This window comes from Telopea speciosissima, chromosome 2 (assembly GCF_018873765.1).
Source record: "Telopea speciosissima isolate NSW1024214 ecotype Mountain lineage chromosome 2, Tspe_v1, whole genome shotgun sequence".
Lineage (NCBI taxonomy): Eukaryota > Viridiplantae > Streptophyta > Magnoliopsida > Proteales > Proteaceae > Telopea > Telopea speciosissima.
Window position 1 is genome coordinate 51,993,700 of NC_057917.1, and position 21,772 is coordinate 52,015,471.

Consider the following 21,772-nt stretch of genomic DNA (forward strand, 5'->3'; position numbering starts at 1 on the left):
CGCATGATAATTGCAGCAGAAAAGATGACCCAACAATCAGAGAGTTGCAAATAATTGATCATCCGCAAGTTGGCCGCAACCTGCATCCAAGACTGATCACCTAATTGTTCTGGTTTGCAGTGCGTCATTAAGAAAATTGTGGCGATGAAGAGGTTTCTGTACATTGATGATTGCTTACATTCAAAACAGAGATAGAGAAGCTTATATGACTGCTTATAAAGGTTAAAAATTACCTAGGAATTCTTAACAACTACTATAATATACATATTTGATAATCAATTTAATGTGAACATCTATTAGAGACAGTTCATCTCAATGTGACCTCCAGTAAAATTTTTCTCTTTCATTTTAGCAGTTTCATCTCTGTTGTGCAGCAGCTCTTTGTTCTTCCGCCCCTGATGAATACTCTTGATCATTGACTTAAACCCACCACTTACCCGTCATAAAAATATGGGCACAAAGTGGGAAGCATTGACCACACTACAACATGCACACTAATTGTCAGGTTGGCTTCACCCCATGTGCAAAGACGTCCAGCCCCATGCCAACTACCCAAGCATCGATATGCATCCATGCATTCAATGGGGAGGGGGGGGGGGGGGGACCTGTAATTACAATAATTCCGCCCTTTGAATGTCTTAGCTCTACTATTGTAACACATTTACGTTCTCCATGCCAACTACCCAAGCATCGATATGCATCCATGCTTTCAATGGGGAGGGGAGGGGAGGGGGGGGGGGGAACCTGTAATTACAATAATTCCGCCCTTTGAATGTCTTAGCTCTACTATTGTAACACATTTACGTTCTCCTGTGATGTTTGTTCTTGCTTTTCTTCAGCAGCATTGACATATTGTCAATGTCTTCTCGACTCGATTGAGTCCCACCCGTCAACCATTCCAAAGTCTCAGCTGCAGCATCCTTCTCTGCAAGCTTCTTGTTCTGACAAGGCTGCCCCATAAACTGCATCCCATTAAACTCCACAGTGGTTTGAAATTGGTTGTTCTGAAGTTGTTTTGTCTTATAAGTAGGTGCTTCATGACCAGCCCGGGTTAACAATGTCTGCAGCTGGCTCTTGGAATTATCACCTCCAGGCCCATTGCGACTCCTTGAAAACTTCTGTGGTGGTGACAATGATGCAGTTTTTGATGGTGTCGGGGGCTGACGGCCAAAGACAAACCTTCCTTCACATCGGTCCTCTGAAATCAGCGACCGCACTGCTGATAACAGTTCCTCATGCGTGCGAATGTCCATCTTGGGATTCAGAAGCTGTACACCAAAGTACTTTTTCAGAGAGAGAGAGAGAGAGAGAGAGAGAGAGAGAGCATGCTTGCTTTTAATAAACTTACGGGGACAAAAGCACAGAAATTTTCTTATTTCATTACCGTGCTGCAACATAGGGGCCATGGCATAGAGCAATGGTAAAAAGCTCGGGCCACAAGGGAAAATGCCCAGGTTCAATTCAAGTCTTGAGGGTGTCCACTTTGCACAAAAAATGCCAAAGGTTAGGACCCACTCCAAACTCACCCCCCTCCCAGGACCCTGCATTGGGGGTTGGGAGGGAAAGGGGGGGGGAAGCACTGGGTAATGGCCGTTTTACTACACTGCAACATGTTTCAAAACCTATTGTGAATGGACTTTCAAAGCATGGACACAAAGTTACACATACTTTATTTTGAACAAGTTCATCAAGTTCTCTCTTCAGGTTTAGATATGTATCAGCTAATGCAGGTTTCATGAAGAACTCCAAGTAGCCTCCCAACATTTTCAGGTGTCCATCCTGTATAACATTGAGGAAACTTTCAGTAACCAGGAAAATAAAAAAGGCAGAAGCAAACTAAATAAAAGTAATTGCACAGAAATTTTCAGCAGTAAACAATTAATGTTCCCAGACAAAATGAGCAAAGGCAACAATAACAACAATGATACAGTGGGCATATAAGGTTCATGAAACACTTACAAGTCCCCCTCTAGAGATGTTTCCCCCAAAGAGGAGAACCAGCGAATCTGATACAGCTGTCGAATCTCGTAGGAAAATTGAGTTTACTTTCACCTTCTCATTGAAAACTAGCCATGGATATGGAATTTTTGATTCTCGGGCATTGACCGTGTTCTAGGAAAGTATGAATATGAAAAAACACACAATTAGAAAGACAATACTCTTTGCTCAACTGGTGTATGGACCAGGAATGCTGAACAGAGACCACTAAAATTTCCAAATTCAGGACAGAATTTTACCGAGTATAGAAGGACCTGACCATCCTCCATTGTCTTCAATGATATAGATTTTTCCTTGTTCTGGAGGGGGAAAAATTTATAAAATCAGCGCTCAAAAGTAAATTAGTAGAAAAGAAATGGGCTTTGCATAGGCTTCAACAAACCTTTGCTAACAGAGAAGGAAACTCTTCATTTTTTTTATTTTTTTTTTGGGGGTGGGGGGATTCAAGAAGAAGAGAGCAGCAAGATCATTCAACCACATGCACAAAGATGAAAATGCTAAAAGCAAATGAAAATAAAAGTTAAATAAACTAGAAAACAAAGAAGGATGATAACTAACCACAACTGAACAGATCCCAGGAAATAAACCTGCACAGATGACTGCTCGGATGAGGTGCTCATCGTGGCTCCATGCATTACAATTGTCCGTGTTGTAATCAACCAGACCAGTATCTTTGAGCAAAGAAAAGAACTGTCTCCTAAGGGAATCAATAGCTTTTAGTGTCTGTGCAGAGAGAAAATTCTTCCAGCAGTACTCGTATCCAGATTGCTCTCTTTCAGCATCTTTCCAACCCTCATAGGCTCGAACAAGAGCAAGATGGTCACTGTAATCCTGAGCAGAAAACTGGGCTCGTGCAGCCTCTGCAAGCTGCAAAAATATAAATAGAGGCTTGATAAATCTCCATACAAGGATTCTTTAATTCTTTGTCTACTAATACAGATTGCGTAGATCTCTTCTTTTCTCTTAGCATGACACTAAATCGAGTAGTTGATCACCGAAGTATCAGTCATCCAAGATAGAGACATGCCTATGTATGATGCAATAAATATTAAGCCAATTTATTCAAAATCTGATTTTTATACCAGTTTTTTAAAACTCAACTGGATTGGTAGTCGAACTGGAAAGATTTTCGGTCCACTCAGCAATAAACCACCTTACTTAGAAACAGGAATCAAATTGGGCGGTTTTCTGAAAACCATCTGGTTTCTGAGAATCGCCCAGTTTGGATCAATAGATTCCTTGAGAAAAAATCATTTAGTATGGTGCATGGATAATTACTCGAACAATTAACCTCATGTTTAAATGTTGTAACTCCCACCATTGTGCCAACTAAACTTGCTCTACTTCATTGGTATCTTTTTTTCTTAAAATTTTATCCTTTTTTATTTTTTTGAAATTTAAATTATTTTTAATTCTTTGTTATAAACCATAGTCTTAAAACTATCGTTATCCATGTCCTACCCAATTAGTATAACAGTTAAACCCTTCTAAATCTATAAAATTGGACTTTGAGTGGTATCCCATGTGTTTAATTATAGAGTACACCCCCTGAGGTTTGTTCACCTATCTTGTAACCCCCCCATTATTTAAAACCTTACTTACGGACCCCCTGGGATTGACGGAATACCCATTCCGTCAGAGTGAACCTGTTAAGTGATGATGTCAGTAGGCCATAAATTCTTAAAAGGCCAAAATACCCTTATGGTGATAGGAGTTTACCATAATACCCTTTTGGATAAATTAGAATCCATTGGAAGAAAAAATAGAGTTTGAGAGTGTTTGGGGCAGTTGCAGAGGCCGGAAAAGAGGGCGGCGATGCCTTCAGTTTGGACGATATTGACACCAACAGCGATGGAACCCATTCTTGGCGGTGGAACGTTTATGATGCCTGGAGCGGTGGTTACAGATGAGGTGTTAAAAAATCTGGAACATCTCCGACCTCTGCAAACTGCCACGTTCTTCTCCGGCGTCTGCAAATCACGAAAACAAAGAGGGAGACTAAGACAGTGAAGCTGGTCTCCCTAAACCGGGGGACCACAACAGAACAGCATCCACAGCCGCATTACTGCTAATGCTTCTTTCTCAGGTGGTCTCTGCCATCCCTATTTTCTCCGATGAAACCCTCTCCATTTCCCATTTAACCAAACCTGAAATCACCTACAACCCATCTTGTTCCTTCCTCATTTTCTCCGTGTGATATCGCACCCTATCTCCATCAACACCTCAACCTAAACCCACCGACAGAAACCATTTCCATAGCCGAAACCCCTCTGACTCTTCTTCTTCTTCTCCTAGTTCTTATTTTATTTCGGTAATTAAACCCCCAGTGGCCATGATTGAACTCTCCAAACCCAAACCCTATCTCTGATTCTGCCATCTCTGAAACCAATCTCACCATGCCATCTCTCCTTCACTCTCTCTTCGATACAATCCAAAATCTTGAGAAGTCAAATTGGGCACAGAAATTTGCCTGAAAACTAGCATTGAAGCTTCATTCAGATGGCATTTAAAGTACATATCCAGAAGTGAATTTGACACAAAAATATCTTGAGAAACAGTACTGTTCTTAACCAGGTAGCCATTGATTTGCTGCCCAAGGTGGGTGGAACACATGGCAGCGCAAGCCTTGAGGATATAAGGGAAGGTGAAGTGGTCCGGAATGAATTTCCCCAGAATAAATCGAACATAGAAGAGGATAGCTAGCTCAAAGTGACCGTTTCTGGTATAACCCCTTAGCATGGAATTACAGAGGATGAGATCAGGTTCTTTGACATAGTTGAAGAGACGACCTGCATAGTCCGAAGAAGCTTGAGAAGTGCTCACAATATCTAGTTTCGAATTTGAATGCGACGTTTCACAAGACGAACTGGATAAGGATAAGATTACAAGAACTTTAGAGTTGAAGATTCAGTGGGCCCAAGATAAAACCATAGTTTACCCCATGAGCATTACAGGTGAGAGAGAATGAATTTCATTATCTATAGATCTGCTACAAGCCAGCGACGGAGCTTGCAGGGCCACGGAGAAGAGAGATCTGAAGCTGGGAGAAATTGATTTGCAGAGCCCTTTCACAGAGAGGGAGGAAGATTGCCAAAAATGGTTGCAGAGCTTGTGATTTTGGGCCAATTGCAGATCCATGGAGAAGAGAGGAAGAAGACGATGAGATTCGGTTTCAAAAGGCCATCTCTTTCACTTAGGGTTTTGTTTTGATTTGGAAGAAGATGTACAAAGGCCATTTTGGTCTTTTACATTACACCTAACACACACCGTGAGGTTTATGGGTCTGTAAGTAAGGTTTTAAATAATAGGGGGGCTACAAGATAGGTGAACAAACCTCAGGGGTGTACTAGATGTTTACTCTTAATTATATATATTTCAGGGCCAGAGTTTGTGCAGCAGGAGGATCCTCAAGAATAGTTCATATGGTTTGATTGTTCATTGTTAACCATTGCGTAAGTTTTGGAGTTAGGAGCATTTTAGTACAGGAAATTGGTTATTTCCTTCACTTTTCTTAGGGCTTAATTAATTACCTATTTCGAGTTATATGGGTGTTGTTTAAAAGCTTATTAACCTATCCAACAAAATCAAGCTCTTCCATTTCCTAGCTGTATTTGGAAAGTAATGACCGCCTTTCTAATGAAGTGGCAGTCTCCAATGGGAATTTTGTTTTAGTAATTAGACAAGCCTAGAGGTGGTAAAGCTGGTGAAGGTATTCGAGGCTGCAAGGGTGAAGGTGGGTGGAGATGTTGTGGTGGTTTTTCTTCTTTTTTGGGGAGAGGGAGGGAAGCTGAACTGGGAGTTTTCTGTCAGGTGTTTCTTCAAGATCCTTACATGGTGATCTGGAATCATGAAGTTCCTCAGTATTCCCTTTTCATCTGGGTGGTTTTTTTGGCGAAGGTTTTGATAGTTGATATCCTTATTAGGAGGCGGAGAAGAATAAGAAATAGCTGTATTTTGTGCAGTCTCTATGAAGATTTGCTCTCTCATTTGTTCTTGAGATGCAAGGCAAAGAGAATTAAGAAGAATCTCTTAAACAAAATAAAATCCCCTATCAGGCCTATGGGTAATGGGCCCAAAGAGAATTAAAAGGAAAACCAGAACAAAACTTAAACAAGATAAAACTAATGAAGAAAAGTGAACTGAAAATTTATGAAAGAAAAAAAAAAGGGCGTACCCAGTGCACAAGGTTCCCGCCACTGTAAGGTCTGGGGAGGGTCATAATTTATGCAGCCTTAACCCTTGCTTTCACAACAAGGCTGTTTCCAGACTCAAACCCGTGACCACTTTTGGTCACAATGGAGCAACCTTTACCATTGCCCCAAGGCCCACCCTCTTGAAAATTTATGAAAGAGAACAGCAAAAATACAAAAGCAATCTAGCTGTAACAATTAAGAGAATCCAGCAACCAGACAACCAATAAGGAAGAAGAAGATTCAATGTGAGAACCAAAGAGAGACAATTGAGAGAGGAGGGATAAGGAAACCAGTCCAGCGATAGAACTAGTGAGTATATTTTCTATCGCTGGACTCATTCTTTATTTATAATGCATAAATCAACTAGAGGAATTATAGAAACTTCCTAATAAAGCCTAAACCAAATCTAACTAGACTTCACTCAAGATAGAGACAAACAACCCTCTATCATGAGAATACCTAACCACTACTACCGCTAACTACATGTACGGAAAAACGACTTCTATAGGACCACACTTTAATACTCCCCCACAAGCTGGAACATACAAATCTCCCATGCCCAGTTTGGAACAACACTTCCGGAAAGTAGGACCAAAAAGAGACTTGGTGAACAAATCAGCCAACCAGTCAGCAGATGAAACGAATGGTGTGTAACAATTAGTTTCTATCTTCAAAACAGTATCCCGCACAAAGTGGCAATCGACCTCAATATGCTTGGTCCTTTCGTGAAACACGGGGTTGCTAGTAATGTAAATAGTATGCTGATTATCACAAAACATTTTCATAGACTGAGTGATCTGAAAACCCAATTCTTGAAGAAAAGACTTCAACCACGTCAACTCGATTGCAGTATGAGCCATAGCTCTCTACTCTATGCCTCAGCACTGGATCTAGCCACAGTAGTTTGCTTCTTACTACGCCACGAGATAAAGTTACCATCAACAAACGTGCAATAACATGTGGTATATCTCCTATCACCATCAACACCAGCCCAATCAACATCAGAAATTCCTACAAGATCCACATTCTTATGCGGTTGGTAAATAAGCCCCTTTCTTGGAGCCCCTTTTAGGCAAGGTTCTAAAACTTGGGTTTCGACCAACCAGAAATCGAGATATGGTCAAAACCTGTGAATTTTTCCTAGCCAACTCGAGTTGGTGGTTTTGAGGCCTATAAATGGTTTTTTTGATCTGATTTTTTGTATACAACCTATTTTGACATTCTAAACACAATGCCTGAACTATTTTCACACACCCAAAAAAAAAAAAAAAAAAAAACTCAAAATGGTACTTGTGTTTTTGACCTAAGTTTGATAGTGCAATATTGTTTCTGGACATTGGTTGGAAACCAAAACAAACACTTATTTATGCCAAATATCATTTAAGTAAATTCGTTTACTTAAGATATTATTCATAAATAAGAAAATAACCCCTATTTGTGTCACACCCCGGCCTGGTTAGTAAGGGCAAGGTGTGACCGAATGCCAACTGGCATTCAATCGATCCCCCAGGATCAATTAGTGCAGTACTCCATATCACAGTTCATAAACATAGTAAATCATTGCAGCGGAAGAGAATAAACAATTATAATAACAATAATAATAACGGAATTAGATGATAACTAAATATTTATATTAAGTGAAACCTGTGATACAATGTATAGTTCTCAAAAGGCACCACAAGTACAAAAGTAGAACAGTAACTACATATTATATTTCACAAAAAGTTTATAAACACAAAAAGATTAGCCTGCTCCATTAGGCCAGATCAAGTAAACGCGCATGCATCGCATCCGCAGAAAACTTCATGAACTTCAAACTTCTGCACCGCACGGTCTTCCTCGGTGTGGAAGTCAGAAGCAGTAATATCAACATCATCTGGTTTCTCAAAACCAGTAGCACTATTTGAAAAAGAAGAGGTACCATAGGGGTGAGCTCCACTGAGCCCAGCAAGGGAAACATGCAAACACAAGCATATAGTCCATGATGCATGACCTATATCTAAGAATGCTACTAACATCAATGTCTAGGTCTCATGAGGTATAAATGCTACTATAGTAGGTATGATATTCCCAGTCATGGAATGAACTCATCGGTCTTCCCAAGAATACCACTCTACTACGGTGGGGACCCGCCAGTTCCGGTATATACACATCAGACCCCGACGAACCCCCAGTGATAACCCTACTGTTGTTCCCATTGCGGTATGTGCTCATCAGACCTAGGATAGTGAATGACATTCCGGTATTAACCCTTCAGACCTGCCACAGGTTATCCAACACCTAACCCCTGTTGGTAAGGGTCGTAGTACTGGGTTCATGTCAATCCTAACCATATGCATACTATCATGATGACATATGAATCATAATAGATAATACAACAATTCTGTCCAACAACATCATCATCACAATAAATTCCAAGAATAAAGTAATAAATGCAAATGCAATATGGAAATGCAACCTAAAATCATGCACATCTAATGCAAAGAAGTTAAAGCTAACAAAAATATATGATCAGTGTTATTAATATGATGCATGACATGGCAACCATAACAAACCGAAATTAAATATCACAAACACGCCAAAATTAAAGTCAAAATCCCCTTACCTGCAATGACAATCTAGTCTAGGGCAGTAAAACTCCAGCAATCCAGACAAAAACAGTCAAAGACAGGCTAAAATAGACCTAAAATAACACAAAATGTCACATATTAGGGTCAGGAATAAGCTCAGGTCAAACCCAAGCATTGAAGGGCATCTTGGTCCAAAAATATTGGATCGGATTCAGAGGGCAGAAATGGGGGTTTTGTTCCAATTGCATGGATCTTCACATGCATGGGTCCAATTTTACTTTTTGGACAATTTCTAAGGTGGGTCAATATAAATTTCAGGTTAATTCCAAAAACCACAACTAATTTGGGGGTTTGGCCAAGTATCCCTAATTAGCAACCTAGGGTTTAGTTAATTGGACAATTCAGCTGTGAATTGGGTTACTACAAGTAATTCACAAGTCACAGCCACACCTAAACCAATATTTGATTCAATTTAGGGTTAAATCATGGGATTTGGTCAATTAAACCCACCAATTCCAAGCTTTAATGGCTGAATTGGGGTTAGGGCATGGTTAGGGCTGAGAATTAGAGAAGAAGAAGATGGGAAGGGATGAGATTAGGGCTGGTTAGGGCTTACCTGAATTCAGTTCTGATTTCAGCTTGCAGGCAGCTAAAGGTAGGCAGCAAGATGACTAAATTGCAGTCCAGCTTCCCAAATTCAGGTGGAGAAGGAAAGCCCCATGGGTAGCCCTCTCTTTTCCTTCTTCTTCTTCTTCTCCTTTCTCCCTTCTTCTACTTTCTTCTCTAAGCTTCTAAGGGCTGGAAACGATTTTGGTCTCTTTAGGAATAGTGAATAGTAGTAATAGGTTTGTTTATATAGTGGTTTAACTAAGGGCTGTTTGTTACTTATTAGTTAAAATCAGTTTTTAAAATGTGATTTCCTAATCTGTTTTTAAAGTAATTTAATTACTTAATTCAAATTTTTAAGTTGTAACTTAGGATTTTAAAGGTAATGGAAGTGGGCCCGGGTATGTTGGCACCTAAGCAGTCTAGATCTACAAAGGGGTGTGGGTCCCACTAGGTAAAATTTACCATTCTACCCCTAATACAGCTGTACAGTAATTAAACAAGAATAGTATATATATATATATATATATATATATATATATACATAGAATGGGGTTCTTACCTATATACCAGCCTAGGATATGGTGAGGTTCAGCATATGCTCGACCCAGCATGTCTGGCATAAGAAACTGCTGAGCTGGAACCCGATAGGATTTTCAGACTCAAAGATAGCTAGTTGTCCTGGCTCTTCGGAATCCTCCATAGGTGTGTCAAAGGATTGCTCTGAATCCACTACCGATGCAGCCATAGTTGTCATGGTGTCGCCATGGCGCCGCCATGGGGTCCTGGCGCTGGAGAAGCCTGCATGGCGACCTACGCCATGGCGTCCCTCTTTGATTTCTTCTTCCTATCTCTCTTTCCCTCTTCGATTTCTTCTTTATTTCTTCTTTCCCTCTTCGATTTCTTCTTCATTTCTCTCTTTCCCTCTTCGATTTCTTCTTCCTGTCTCTCTGTCTCTGTTTTGCAACTAAGAAGTCGCCAGATCTGATTCCAGGAATTAAATACTCCTTGCTTAGTTGATTTCTATGATGAGTTCTTGCTGGAATTGATAGAACATGATGTGGCAATGCTTTGCCTGAAGGTTTAGACTGGACCGAGAAGTGTTGAAGGAGTTATCTCCTTCGTACTTTGCCTTTTTCTGTCCCAGGCTGAAGTTGTAAGGTTGAAGATAACCATAAATCCGATCGTGGGTTATTACAAACCCTTATTTTTGCCTTTTTCCTAAAGTACCCTTCTCTTCTTTTATTCCCCTTTGTCCATACTTTACACATCCCTCCAAGTTTACCCTTAGTCATTAAATCAAAACCCGTTTATGCCCTTTCTTAGATTTTGCTTAATTACAAGATTGCCATCCTTAAAACTTGAGAAACAATAGGGAAAAAATAAAACATGGCTTGAGTATACATCTATTAAACCATTAAAAATACAGAAAATAAAAAATAAAACATGGTCGACATGCTTGCCATGACGGGCGACATGTCGATATATCGACGTGACACCCCTCCACCGACTTGGATCGCCGTGACACCGTGACAACTATGGCTGCAACCCACAACATAGAGGCAAGCATAGACACAGACCTAGAACCTGTAATCACACAAGTTCGAAAAAGTTCAAATTAGAGGTGGGTTTCACAATTTGAATCCAATAAAAAAAATTAAAAATTAAATTTTAAAAGGATAAAAAGTCAACCCCCAATTCAAGAACAAAAACTGGATTTTCGACGATAGGTGAAATTTTCAACTTTCTAATGTTGGGGTTTTTCTCAAATCTAAAAATTTCATAAATCTTAATATGGAAAAACATTGCAAAAAACCAAAAGTGCTGTAAAATATTCATTTGTTTTGATGTCTAAAAAAATATTTTCATTCAGAGCGATTTTAAATAGCATTCACGCATACCAAATATAGTAGGCACATTAACATCCAGAGGAGCAATCAACGGGACCTCTTCATCACTTAGAATACCCCCCGGAGAGGTACTGGCGGTGTAAAGTATGCTTCAAATTCCTAAAATACCACATCCATGGTGACAAACAATTTCTGAGTAGGAGGATGATAGCATTTATACCCCTTCTGGGTAGCCGAGTAGCTAAGAAAGTCCTTTGGGGTCAAACTTCCCGTGAACATGGTGATTTCGGGCAAACACCACACATCCAAATACCTTGGGAGGCACAACAAAGGTGGAGGATCCCAACAGAATTTCCAAAGGGCAGCAGACTCCTAAGACTCGGAAAGGAAGCCGATTTATCAAATATGTGGCTGTAAGAACCGCATCACCCCAAAATCGAGAAGGGACAGCCATAGCAAACATGAAGGAGCGAGCCACCTCCAAAAAATGCTAGTTCTTTCGCTCTGCAACCCCACTTTGAGCAGGAGTGTCCACACAAGAGGTTTGATGAATAATTCCATGGGAATCCAAATAGGAGCGAAAGGCACCATCCATATACTCTTTGCCATTGTCAGATCGTAAAATCTTCACCTTGGCATCAAATTGGGTTTGGACCATCTTATGAAATAAAGTGAAACAAGTAAATACATCACTCTTGCTATGCATCAAATTTACTCATGTTGTACGACTGTAACAGTCAATGAAGGTGACAAACCACCGAAACCTAGAGGTAGAAACACATCGGGCAGGGCCCCACACATCAGAATGAAACAAATAAAGGGAGACAAACTTCTACTATTAGAAACAGGATAAACAATTCTAGTTTGCTTTGCCAAAGTGCAAGCATCACAAGAAAAATTATTCGGATTACATCGTTTCAATAAACTAGGAAAAAGAACTGATAAAACCCCTAATGGGGGAAGGCCCAAACGACGATGCCAATTATTCAACTCAAGTAACGCAGAGGTGGGATCAGAAGATGGAGACTGAAATGTCAAAGCTTCAGGTGAACTATCAAGCACGTATAGACCACTAACCACCTTACCACATGCAATCGTACGACCCGTGTCCAAGTCCTGGAACCATGGTTTAAAGTATCGACTGATACGATACGATACAGACCGATATGTATCGGTATCGGTTGATACCGATACGATACATACCGATACGTCTCTTTTTTTTTTTTTTAAATGAACTGTCTCGAAGTGTATCGAAATGTATCGACCGATACGGGCCGATACGATACAATACGACCGATAAATATCGATACATCACCGATACGTCCAGTAAAGGGTTCAGTGGGTAGTTTAATACGTATCGATACATATCGATACGGATTGGCCGATACAGCTCGATACATACCGATACATCACCGATATGTACCGATACATACCGATACCATCGATAGATTCCATAAAAAAAGCCATTTTCACTCACAGACTCTATACAATTCCTAATCTAATGAAAAAAATGAAGGAAAACTCTCGATCAAGAGTCTAAAATCTTGCATTTAATCTTGGTTTTTCACACTTTTAAACTAAAAAACGAATCAAGGAGTGCTACAACATCATCCTTTGCATCATCTAATACTCTTCAGGGCCATAGACGATTACAACATGTGAGAAACTTCATCTTTTATAACAATTTCAATTTAATGCACTTGTTTGGTTATATATTATTCACCCTTTTAGGTTTTATGCATGACACTTATTATATATTGCTTATTTATATTGTTTTTTGTTCCAAAAGTGTATTTCCATGTGTATCTTGACCATTTCTATGCGTATTTGTATTGTTCGATACGTATCTCTGAAACGTACGATACGTCTCTTAAAATCACCCGACCGATACGATACCCGATATAGATACTTTAAACCTTGCCTGGAACAAACGGTGTTTGGGAAAAAAATACTACTTTGCAGTTTAAATTCCTTGTTAAGCTACTAATGGACAACAAATTAGTAGAAAACTTAAGAACATGTAAGACAGAGGAAAGGCACAGAGAAGAGGTGCACTGAACCGAACCCTTCCCGATATAGGAGAAAGAGACCTGTCAGCAACCCGAACTTTGTGATGACTGGATAAAGGAGAATATTTGAAAAAAAGAGAGGAAGAACCTGTCATATGCGCGGTTGCCCCTGAGTCAATGACCCAAGAATTGGGTATGACCGAGGTGCAATTCCCACCAAATGGAATACCTTTGGAAGAAGTGGTAGAATGATCGGAAGGTAGAGAAATAGCCGAATCAGCCAATGAAGGAGACACGGATGCCGAAGAAGACGTGTTAAAGCAAGTCATCATATCCCGGAGATTTTGCAGTTCAGCCACAACCTGTGAAAGAGATTGTTTGGGCTGCTCTTCAGTAGATGCCTGATGGGCATGGGCATTGCTGGGCCGATTGGAAACACCCTTCCCACGCCCACGGGTATCCGTAGGGCGACCATGAAGCTTCCAGCATCGCTCCTTAGTGTGCTACTCCTTTCCACAATGATCACATTTAATAGGGGGCGATCATTAGTCGGCCGATCACCACCAATAGCACCGGAAGAGTTCCCACGGGAATAAAATTGAGAGCCAGAAAGGAGGGCCAATCGTTCCTGAGTAATGGGAGTAACCATGGCTGTATGCCTATTGTCTTCAGCGGAAAGAATTGCATAGGCCTGCTCAAGAGTGGGAAGAGGATCACGATTCAGAATATTAACCCTGATATGATCAAACTCAATATTGAGACCAGCCAAAAAATCAAAGACCCTCAACCCATCTTCCCACTTCTGGAAAGTCGTAGCGTCAACATCATAGGTAGCAGTGAAGGTGCCCAAAAAATTCCAATTGCTGCCACATAGTACACATTTGATTATAATATTGAGAGAGGGTCAACTCCAACTGCTTGGTCAAGTGAATCTTCTGACGGAGCTCATAATATTGGGCAGCATTCCCAACCTGGGAATATGTGTCTTGGGCTGTCTTCCAAATCTTGGCAGCTGTATCAAGGAGAAGGTAGCACCCGACAATTTCTTGGTCCATGGAATTAACAAAATAGGACATGACCAAGACATTAAAATTCATCCATCGATCTTGTGCAACACCAGCATCAGGAGGCCTGACAGCAGTTCCAGTGATGTAGCCTGATAGACCACGGGAACCAATCACGAACAAGCAAGAACGAGACCACAAGAGATGGTTGCTGCCATTTAATTTAATGGGACTGGCTGGGAACGGCAGAAAATCATGTTGCGACGTTCCATCAGGGCCAAAGGAAGTAGAGGTGATCTCTGAGTTGTCAGGCATGGTGGCTGGAAAAAAAATCTCAACGACAGAGGAAAAAAAATTACTGCATATGGAGGCGAAAAAGGCCCTTGGTGGGAGTCAACTCACCACCAAGGGTGTTAAAGAGAAGGCGGCAAGGTTGTAGAAGGCTCCCCGCAAGAAGGAAAGAGAGGTCGAGAGGGGTCCCGGGAGGCTGGAAGGGGGCGGAAAGGCTAGCGGAAGGCTTGGAGGGGCTGGCGGAGGTCGGCAGAAGAGTGGTGGTGGTGGCAGAAGGCTGGCGGAAGGTGAGTGGAGACCGGCGGTGGTTAGGCTAGGGTGAGATCACGAAAGAAAGAGAGAGAAAGAAAAAAATGAAAAAAAATTCATTGTCCATATTCCCAAATGATTTTTGGCTCTGGTACCATGTTGAATTCCGTGAATACTGGCTTGATCAGTGTGACCACAACCATGCTTTATTTATGATATGATAGATAACATTCTAGAATAGGTACAAGGACACAATTATCCCTAGGACAATTTTACCCTTGAACCCATATTACAACAAACTGAAAATAGTAAGTAGGGAAATAGAAACTGTTTGGAAATAGAAACTAACTAGAATTAGGAACTACTAAGGCTTTATAACCCAGCCACATGCAAGAATAAACAAAATAGAAACTAATAAATTTAGTAACTAAATAACTAGGATTTGACTGGTCAAAAACCAGCATCCTTGTCAAAATCGTGGGGCTGCAACTTGGGTCTTCTAGAAGGCCAACTGGGCTGGCTCGATCTGGTCCTGTTTGGATGGCTCGAGCTGGTCCAGTTCTGCTCCATTAGAAGCTGCTGGTTCGATGGGCCAGATGCTTGGTTCTTCTTTTTCTTCCTGTGGTAATGCTGGCCAGTCGGGGGATCTACATCACCCCCCCCCCCCCCTTGCTCCACTGGATATGAAGCAGATTAGAATGCAATTTATACATGAGTGAAAAGCATTTGGAGCCAGAGGCTCACCATGCTATTCTGGAAGGATTTTCATATATCTACCTAGATACGAATAATCCAGATCTATCATTTGGAGTAACCGAGTAGGTGACAGGTCCTTGGTCTTTAGTTAGTCAATGAGTTCCATTTTGTCTGTTAGATCTAAGTGGAGTATAAATGTACGCATCAGAAAACTGGTCAAGATTCTACGAGTATTAACAAAAGTCTTGTTTCTCTTTCCTATCAAGGGAAAAAAAGAGAAGTCAGTTGGCCCATGATTATCTGTAATTAATCAAACAATCAGCATCACCTGACAAGCAACCAAGTCTAATATCAAATTTCCTATTCAACAATTAACTGATGCCTTAATCAAGAGTGTTAATAGTTGAATTATGTATATAAATGTAGCACTGGAACCCCACAATTTCTTAAATCAGAGTGAAGTAACTCTTAAGGTCAACAAAAGTAGGCATTATCTTTGATAGACCAGATAGATAAAACAATATAAATTTACTGGACCACTTATGAGCATATTTGTCAAGGCAGCGCCTAGGCGACATCTAGGCGTCTTGTTGGTGTCACCTTGATTTTTGCCCCTCCACTGCCTAGGTCGCCTAGACACCGTGACAACTATGCTTATGAGTCAAATGATGAGCAGAAGATCATATCAACATCTTACCAAGATAGAAAAACCCAACAACCAAGCATTACTTGTAAGAAAAGGCAGGTGATACCTCCTTTTTGTCAAATGGCATTAAAAATGGATCCCTCACGCTAAGACCAGCAACAACAGTTAGTATCGGATCTAAGCAGTTGAATATAGCCCCATATATAAGCATCTTCCCAAGCTTGGGTTCCACCGGATGCATTGTCAAGTGCCGTCCTGTCAAGTGAATCAAATGACTCCAGGTTCTTGGAATACAAAAAAAAGAGGAACACCTTGATTTTCAAGTAAATGGACAAGAATCATAAACATGGAAAAGACAGACATTCATACCTAAGATAGTCAGATTCTCATTTTCATCTAGAGCACCAATGATTTTCAAATACTCAATAGCATTTTGGACCTGCAAGATAAAGCAATTCAGATACTTGTGTAACATGATGCAAAAAACTAGATTCATGAATGGGATGACACATTGCATCTGATGCAAGTTTCTTGAATGTATTCAAGGAGAAAGAGAACCAAATAAGCTGTACCGATAGTAGTTCCGGAGACTGCAAAGCCCTAGAAAGGAACTCAGAAATGCTTCCAAGTTGTAAACTTTTGATTTGCAGACAAAGTGATTGCAAAGGTGTTCTTAAGAGTTCTGGCAATTGATAATCTGCAAAAGCATCATACACACATCTGGGATAAAGATGGTAACACTCTCCAGGTTGAACACGACCAGCTCTTCCTCTTCTCTGCCAAAGCCAAACAAAAGCTACCTTAAATATCTAGATGCAAAGTTTAAAATTCAATAGAAAAAAAAAAGGGATAAAATAACAGAAGCTAAATTTACCATTTCAAAGTCATTAAAAGTTATCCCCCCCCCCCCCCCAAAAAAAAAAAAAAGTGAGGAGAAATGAATATTGTCTATACCAGACGAACATCAAAAAATTACAATGACAAGTAAAAGCAATAAAACAATTGAGGTAGTCAGTGCTCCTAAACCATCTTTTAGTTGATGTGTGCAATTAAAACATACTATGCCTTAAATTGTATGTGCAGGAACTTGAGCATTTACAAGATTTTAGGCCAGAGTGCCCCAATTATGCAGCCAAGTATAAGAGTTGTAAATAAGTCATTATATATTTATATCTGAGTTTCTAAAAAGTTTTCAGGGCGAGTATGAACGAGGTTCTGCGTATTCATTATGACTGACAAAATATTCCGAAGAATAAACTTGATGTCTCTCCCAGATTTTGCCTAATAACAGCACAATGCTACACTCCAGAATCTGATTCATTTCTCATTTTGAACCAAATGACCAACGTGATGTTTTTAATAATTCTTTTCTAGTAAATAATGACAGATTTCAACGAAAAAAAGAGAAGGCCATGTTGTCCAAAAAATAAATGAGCCAATCTTCTCATTGATACTAAAAAAGGGAATACCCAGTGCACGAGGCTCCTGCCACTGCGGGGTCTGGGGAGGGTCATAATGCACACAGCCTTACCCCCCACTTCGTGAAGAGGCTGTTTCCTGACTTCTCATTGATAATGGTAGATCAAATTTCTTTAATTAAAACTAATTTAGTAATCTGTCAAAAAGTACTAAATATTATAAAATGTTAAGACAATTCATAAAAAAATTAACACTAGTGCATGTTAAATTATGATTTCAACCATGAAAAATATGCCACAAAAGGGCTAATTACCCAGTGCTGGTCCCGACTATGGGGAGTCCTGGGAGGGGTGAGTTTGGAGACAGTCCTAACCTTCAGCATTTTTTTCACAAAGTGACCGCTCTCAAGAGGCATTTTCCCTGACAGTCCGAACCGTTTAAGTTTTACCATTGCTCCAGGCAATGGCCCCAACCATGAAAATATGCAAAGTAATAAAAATAACACTAATGCATGTTAAATACTGATTTTAAACATGAAAACTATACAAAGTACTAACGATGAATATGTAGTGTATTTTACATTTTTTGTGTATATATATATATATATATTCAAATAGAATTGTTGTAATATGGGTACAAGGGTAGAATTGTCCATTAGGGTTTATTAGTGTTGCCCTAGAGGTATTACTGTACTTGTACCTCACAACATTTATCATAAATAAAGCTGGCTGGTCTCATAGATACAAGTCATTATTCCCCATCCCTTGGGATCATAACTCTCTCTCTCTCACTCTTCTTAAACCACCAAGGGGTTTTGTCCTCTTTTTTGGGTCTCTTAAATCCTTTCCCATGATCTAGAGATCCCTTTTCTCCTTTGTTTTTTTCTTTTTTTTTTGGCTTTTTTCTACTGTTCAGGGTTTTCTCCCTGCTTTTTCGTGTTCCAGGGACTCTCCCTGGTATCGACTTTGGTGCTGAAACCTATGGCTTTGATCTCTATGTTGATCGTGGTTCGTAGTGCTTGATTTTTATGTATTGGTGACCTCTTGATTACTCGTGTGCAATCCTTTCCTGGTAACGATGTCTGATCAATCTCCTACTACATCTGAAACTGAAGGGCTGAGTTGTGGGACTCATGAGTCACGAAGGCTTTCCTATGCTCCTTGTTAGCTTCGTTCGTTTGGATGGGAGCAATTATCTGATGTGGTCGCGATCCTGTTACCTCTCTATCGATTCACGCGGGTATGTTGGCTATATAACCGGCGAAACAGAGAAGCCAACTGCTGCTGGTGCTTCACAGAAGAAATGGAGTTCTGATAACTCCCTACTGATGCCTTTCCACATCAACAGTATGCAACACCAGATTGCACGGGGATATCTTCTCTTGGACACTGCCGCCAAGATCTGGAAAGGTACTCAAAAACATATTCCCAAGTTGGGAATGATGCACAGGTCTATGAGTTACGCAAGAAACTTTATGACACCAAGCAGAAGAGTTAAACCTGTGGCAGTATTACTCGGAGCTATGCAACTTGTGGCAGGAGTTGGACTTTTATGATACCTTTCAAGCACCTTGACCACCGATGATACAAACTTCAAGAAACGGGAAGACAAGTATCGGGTTTATGATTTTCTGGCTGGTCTCAATATGGAGTATGATCAGAACCGTGCCCAGATGCTCAGCCAAGATCCTTTTCCCACTCTGGAGCAGTCTTACTCTCTGATTCAGCTGGAGGACAACCACTGCATTGCTATGCTGCGACCTTCTCAAGAACGATCAACTCTCTTATCTGGGCCAACTACACAGCCAAGTTGTGGCTCCTCTCGTTCCAGTGATCGTTCTCCATCTGAACAAGAGACTATCAAGTGTGATTACTGTGGTAAGGAACAGCACACCAAGGACTTTTGTTGGAAGCTTCACGAACGTTCTACGTCTTCTACCAAAGGACGCAGCCGTAGCAAACCAGCTGCTTATCACATTGAGTCTCTTGAGTCTGAAACCCGAACTTCTCTGGGACCCGGGCCAGCCCCTAAAATTTATTAAGACAAAAAAGAATAACGAATACAGGGGGGGACGTCCCGCCTAACCCCAGCCCAAAGCTATACAGCTTACAAGAACACACCAATCCCTAAGCTCTAAGGACCGGCAGGCCCTCTCTATCTTCCCTCACTATACATCGAAAGCCGCCTAGCGGCAAGTTATCCTGCTGAAAGGTTATGGAGCATTGCGAGGCACAAGCCTGCTTGGCCAGCCAGTCAGCAGCCCTGTTGCTCTCCCTGTAAGCAAATGCCACAGTCGCCCTAGTCGCTTCAATCAGCTGGAGGATCTCATCGAACCAGTACCACCCCTGCCACAGGTTACACTTCTTATGATTTATCTGTCTAACAGTGGTCTCTGAGTCCGAGTGAACAAGCACATCTATCTATGTACCCCAGATCATGGCATAAGCGGAGGCCATCCCTCAAAGCCCTCAGCTCCGCAATAGCATTAGTGCACATCCTATAGCTGTTAGAAAAAGCTGCCAGGACTGCTCCCTCATTATTCTGGATGACCCCTCCTCCCCCTCCGTCTCCTGGATTGCCCTGACAGGCACCATCGACATTTAGCTTGACAGCAACAGAAGGGGGGCACCAAAAAACAGGGACAGGCCGAGTGGCCTTGGCCGGAGGAACCACTAGCTCGAGCCACTGCTGAATCAGTCCATCCCTTGCAGATCCACGTTTGCCCACCTGTGAGGGGAGCGGGATGTCACGGCCCGCCCAACAAAGGCCCACGGGCCTAACTTGCAAGCCCATGGACTTAGACATTGGGCTAAGACCTAGTCCATGGCCTAGAACTCTCTACACTAGAAGAGAATCTAGATATGTTCTAGAACCTCTAGAAACAAAGATGGTCAAGGAAGTTTCTAGAGAAGCTTCTAGAAAAGCTTTGTAAATATCTAAGGAAGGAGGATAATTCTAGAGTTCTCCAAAGAGCTAGAATCCTCCACAAAGGCGGTGGGAAAATTCTAGTTCCTTAGGCTAGAAAGTTCTCCACCATTGGATGGAGAACACTTGTATAAATCCTAGCCATACATTGTAAGTTGGGGTGCCTATAAATAGAGGTGGTCTCATTTGGCTAAGGCACCAACCAACCAATCGACCAACCAACCAACCAACCACCCAACCAATCAAGCAAGCAAGCTATCAAGTCTTGTACTAAAAGCTTTTAAGCAATTCAAGTGCATTCTTTCAAAGTCTCTCTAGTGTTCTCTAAGTTCTCTTCCCAAGTCCCTTGCTAGAGTTGGTGAAAGGCTGACTTAGTGCTAGAGTGAGTGCTAAGTGCCGGCGCGGTTGCTTAGTAAGGTCTAAGGCCGTGACAAGTGTGGTATCAGAGCTTCGGTTGCGAGGGAAGATACTTGTGGATTCGACATCATGGCTAACGAATCGGAAGTGCTAGACATGATGGTGAGCGAGCAAGCCCGTGGGAGGGAGGCCATTCCCACCAAGGAGAGGCGAAGAGGCAAGGACAAGTCTGTGAACGTTAGTGGAGCTATAGAGCCATGCCTAGCTCGGGTGGAGCTAGCAACGGCCGAGGTGAAGGAGCGCCTCGATGTTGTGGAGCAAAGTGGGGAGGAGCTCGAAGGTCACATGATAGAGCTCAAGGAGGAGCTAGTGAGCCAAATGGGGGAGCTCAAGGAGTCCCTACAAACCACTCTCAACACCATAGTGCATGCACAACAGGAGGAGTTCGCCAGCTTCAAGGCTCAAGTGTGGGAAGCATTGGCCAAGATGGATGCTCGCATCGATGAGGTACAAGCAGATTGGGCAATGTGTAGGAGGGCAGCGGCTGGGGGAGCCACTACCTCGCGTGAGGTACCTAGGGTGGAGGTACCAAAGCCCAAGCCATTCGATGGGAAGAGAGATGCGCGGGAAGTCGAGAACTTCGTGTGGCACATGGAGAGGAACTTTGAGGCAATGGCACTCGAGGATGAACCTACTAAGGTACGAACGGCTACACTCTACCTCACCGACACAACAACTCTATGGTGGCGCAGAAGACATGCAAATATTGAAAAAGGTATGTGCACCATAGACACCTGGGATGAGTTCAAGAAGGAATTAAAGAAGCAATTCTACCCCAACAATGCTACCTTCTTGGCAAGAAGGAACATCAAAAGGCTCAAGCATACTGGGTCTATTTGGGACTATGTCAAAGAGTTCACCACTCTTGCGCTCGATGTCCTGAGTATGACCGACGAGGA

At 41.5% G+C, this 21,772-nt stretch overlaps 1 protein-coding gene across 2 annotated transcripts in view; it reads right to left on the minus strand.

Annotated features, from left to right (window-relative positions):
* Positions 1 to 743: 743 nt before the first annotated feature.
* The window catches only part of LOC122651428 (DExH-box ATP-dependent RNA helicase DExH3-like), a 119,749-nt gene continuing 98,720 nt past the window's right edge, over positions 744 to 21,772 (minus strand). For both annotated transcript variants that reach the window (XM_043844806.1, XM_043844807.1), the window contains 8 exons: positions 16,685 to 16,888; positions 16,482 to 16,551; positions 16,219 to 16,367; positions 2,557 to 2,865; positions 2,238 to 2,297; positions 1,960 to 2,112; positions 1,669 to 1,779; positions 744 to 1,268 (listed from right to left, as the gene is read on the minus strand). In XM_043844806.1, coding sequence (XP_043700741.1) covers positions 801 to 1,268; positions 1,669 to 1,779; positions 1,960 to 2,112; positions 2,238 to 2,297; positions 2,557 to 2,865; positions 16,219 to 16,367; positions 16,482 to 16,551; positions 16,685 to 16,888 — 1,524 coding nt within the window. In that variant the 3' untranslated portion in view covers positions 744 to 800. The remainder of the gene's footprint in view (positions 1,269 to 1,668; positions 1,780 to 1,959; positions 2,113 to 2,237; positions 2,298 to 2,556; positions 2,866 to 16,218; positions 16,368 to 16,481; positions 16,552 to 16,684; positions 16,889 to 21,772) is intronic.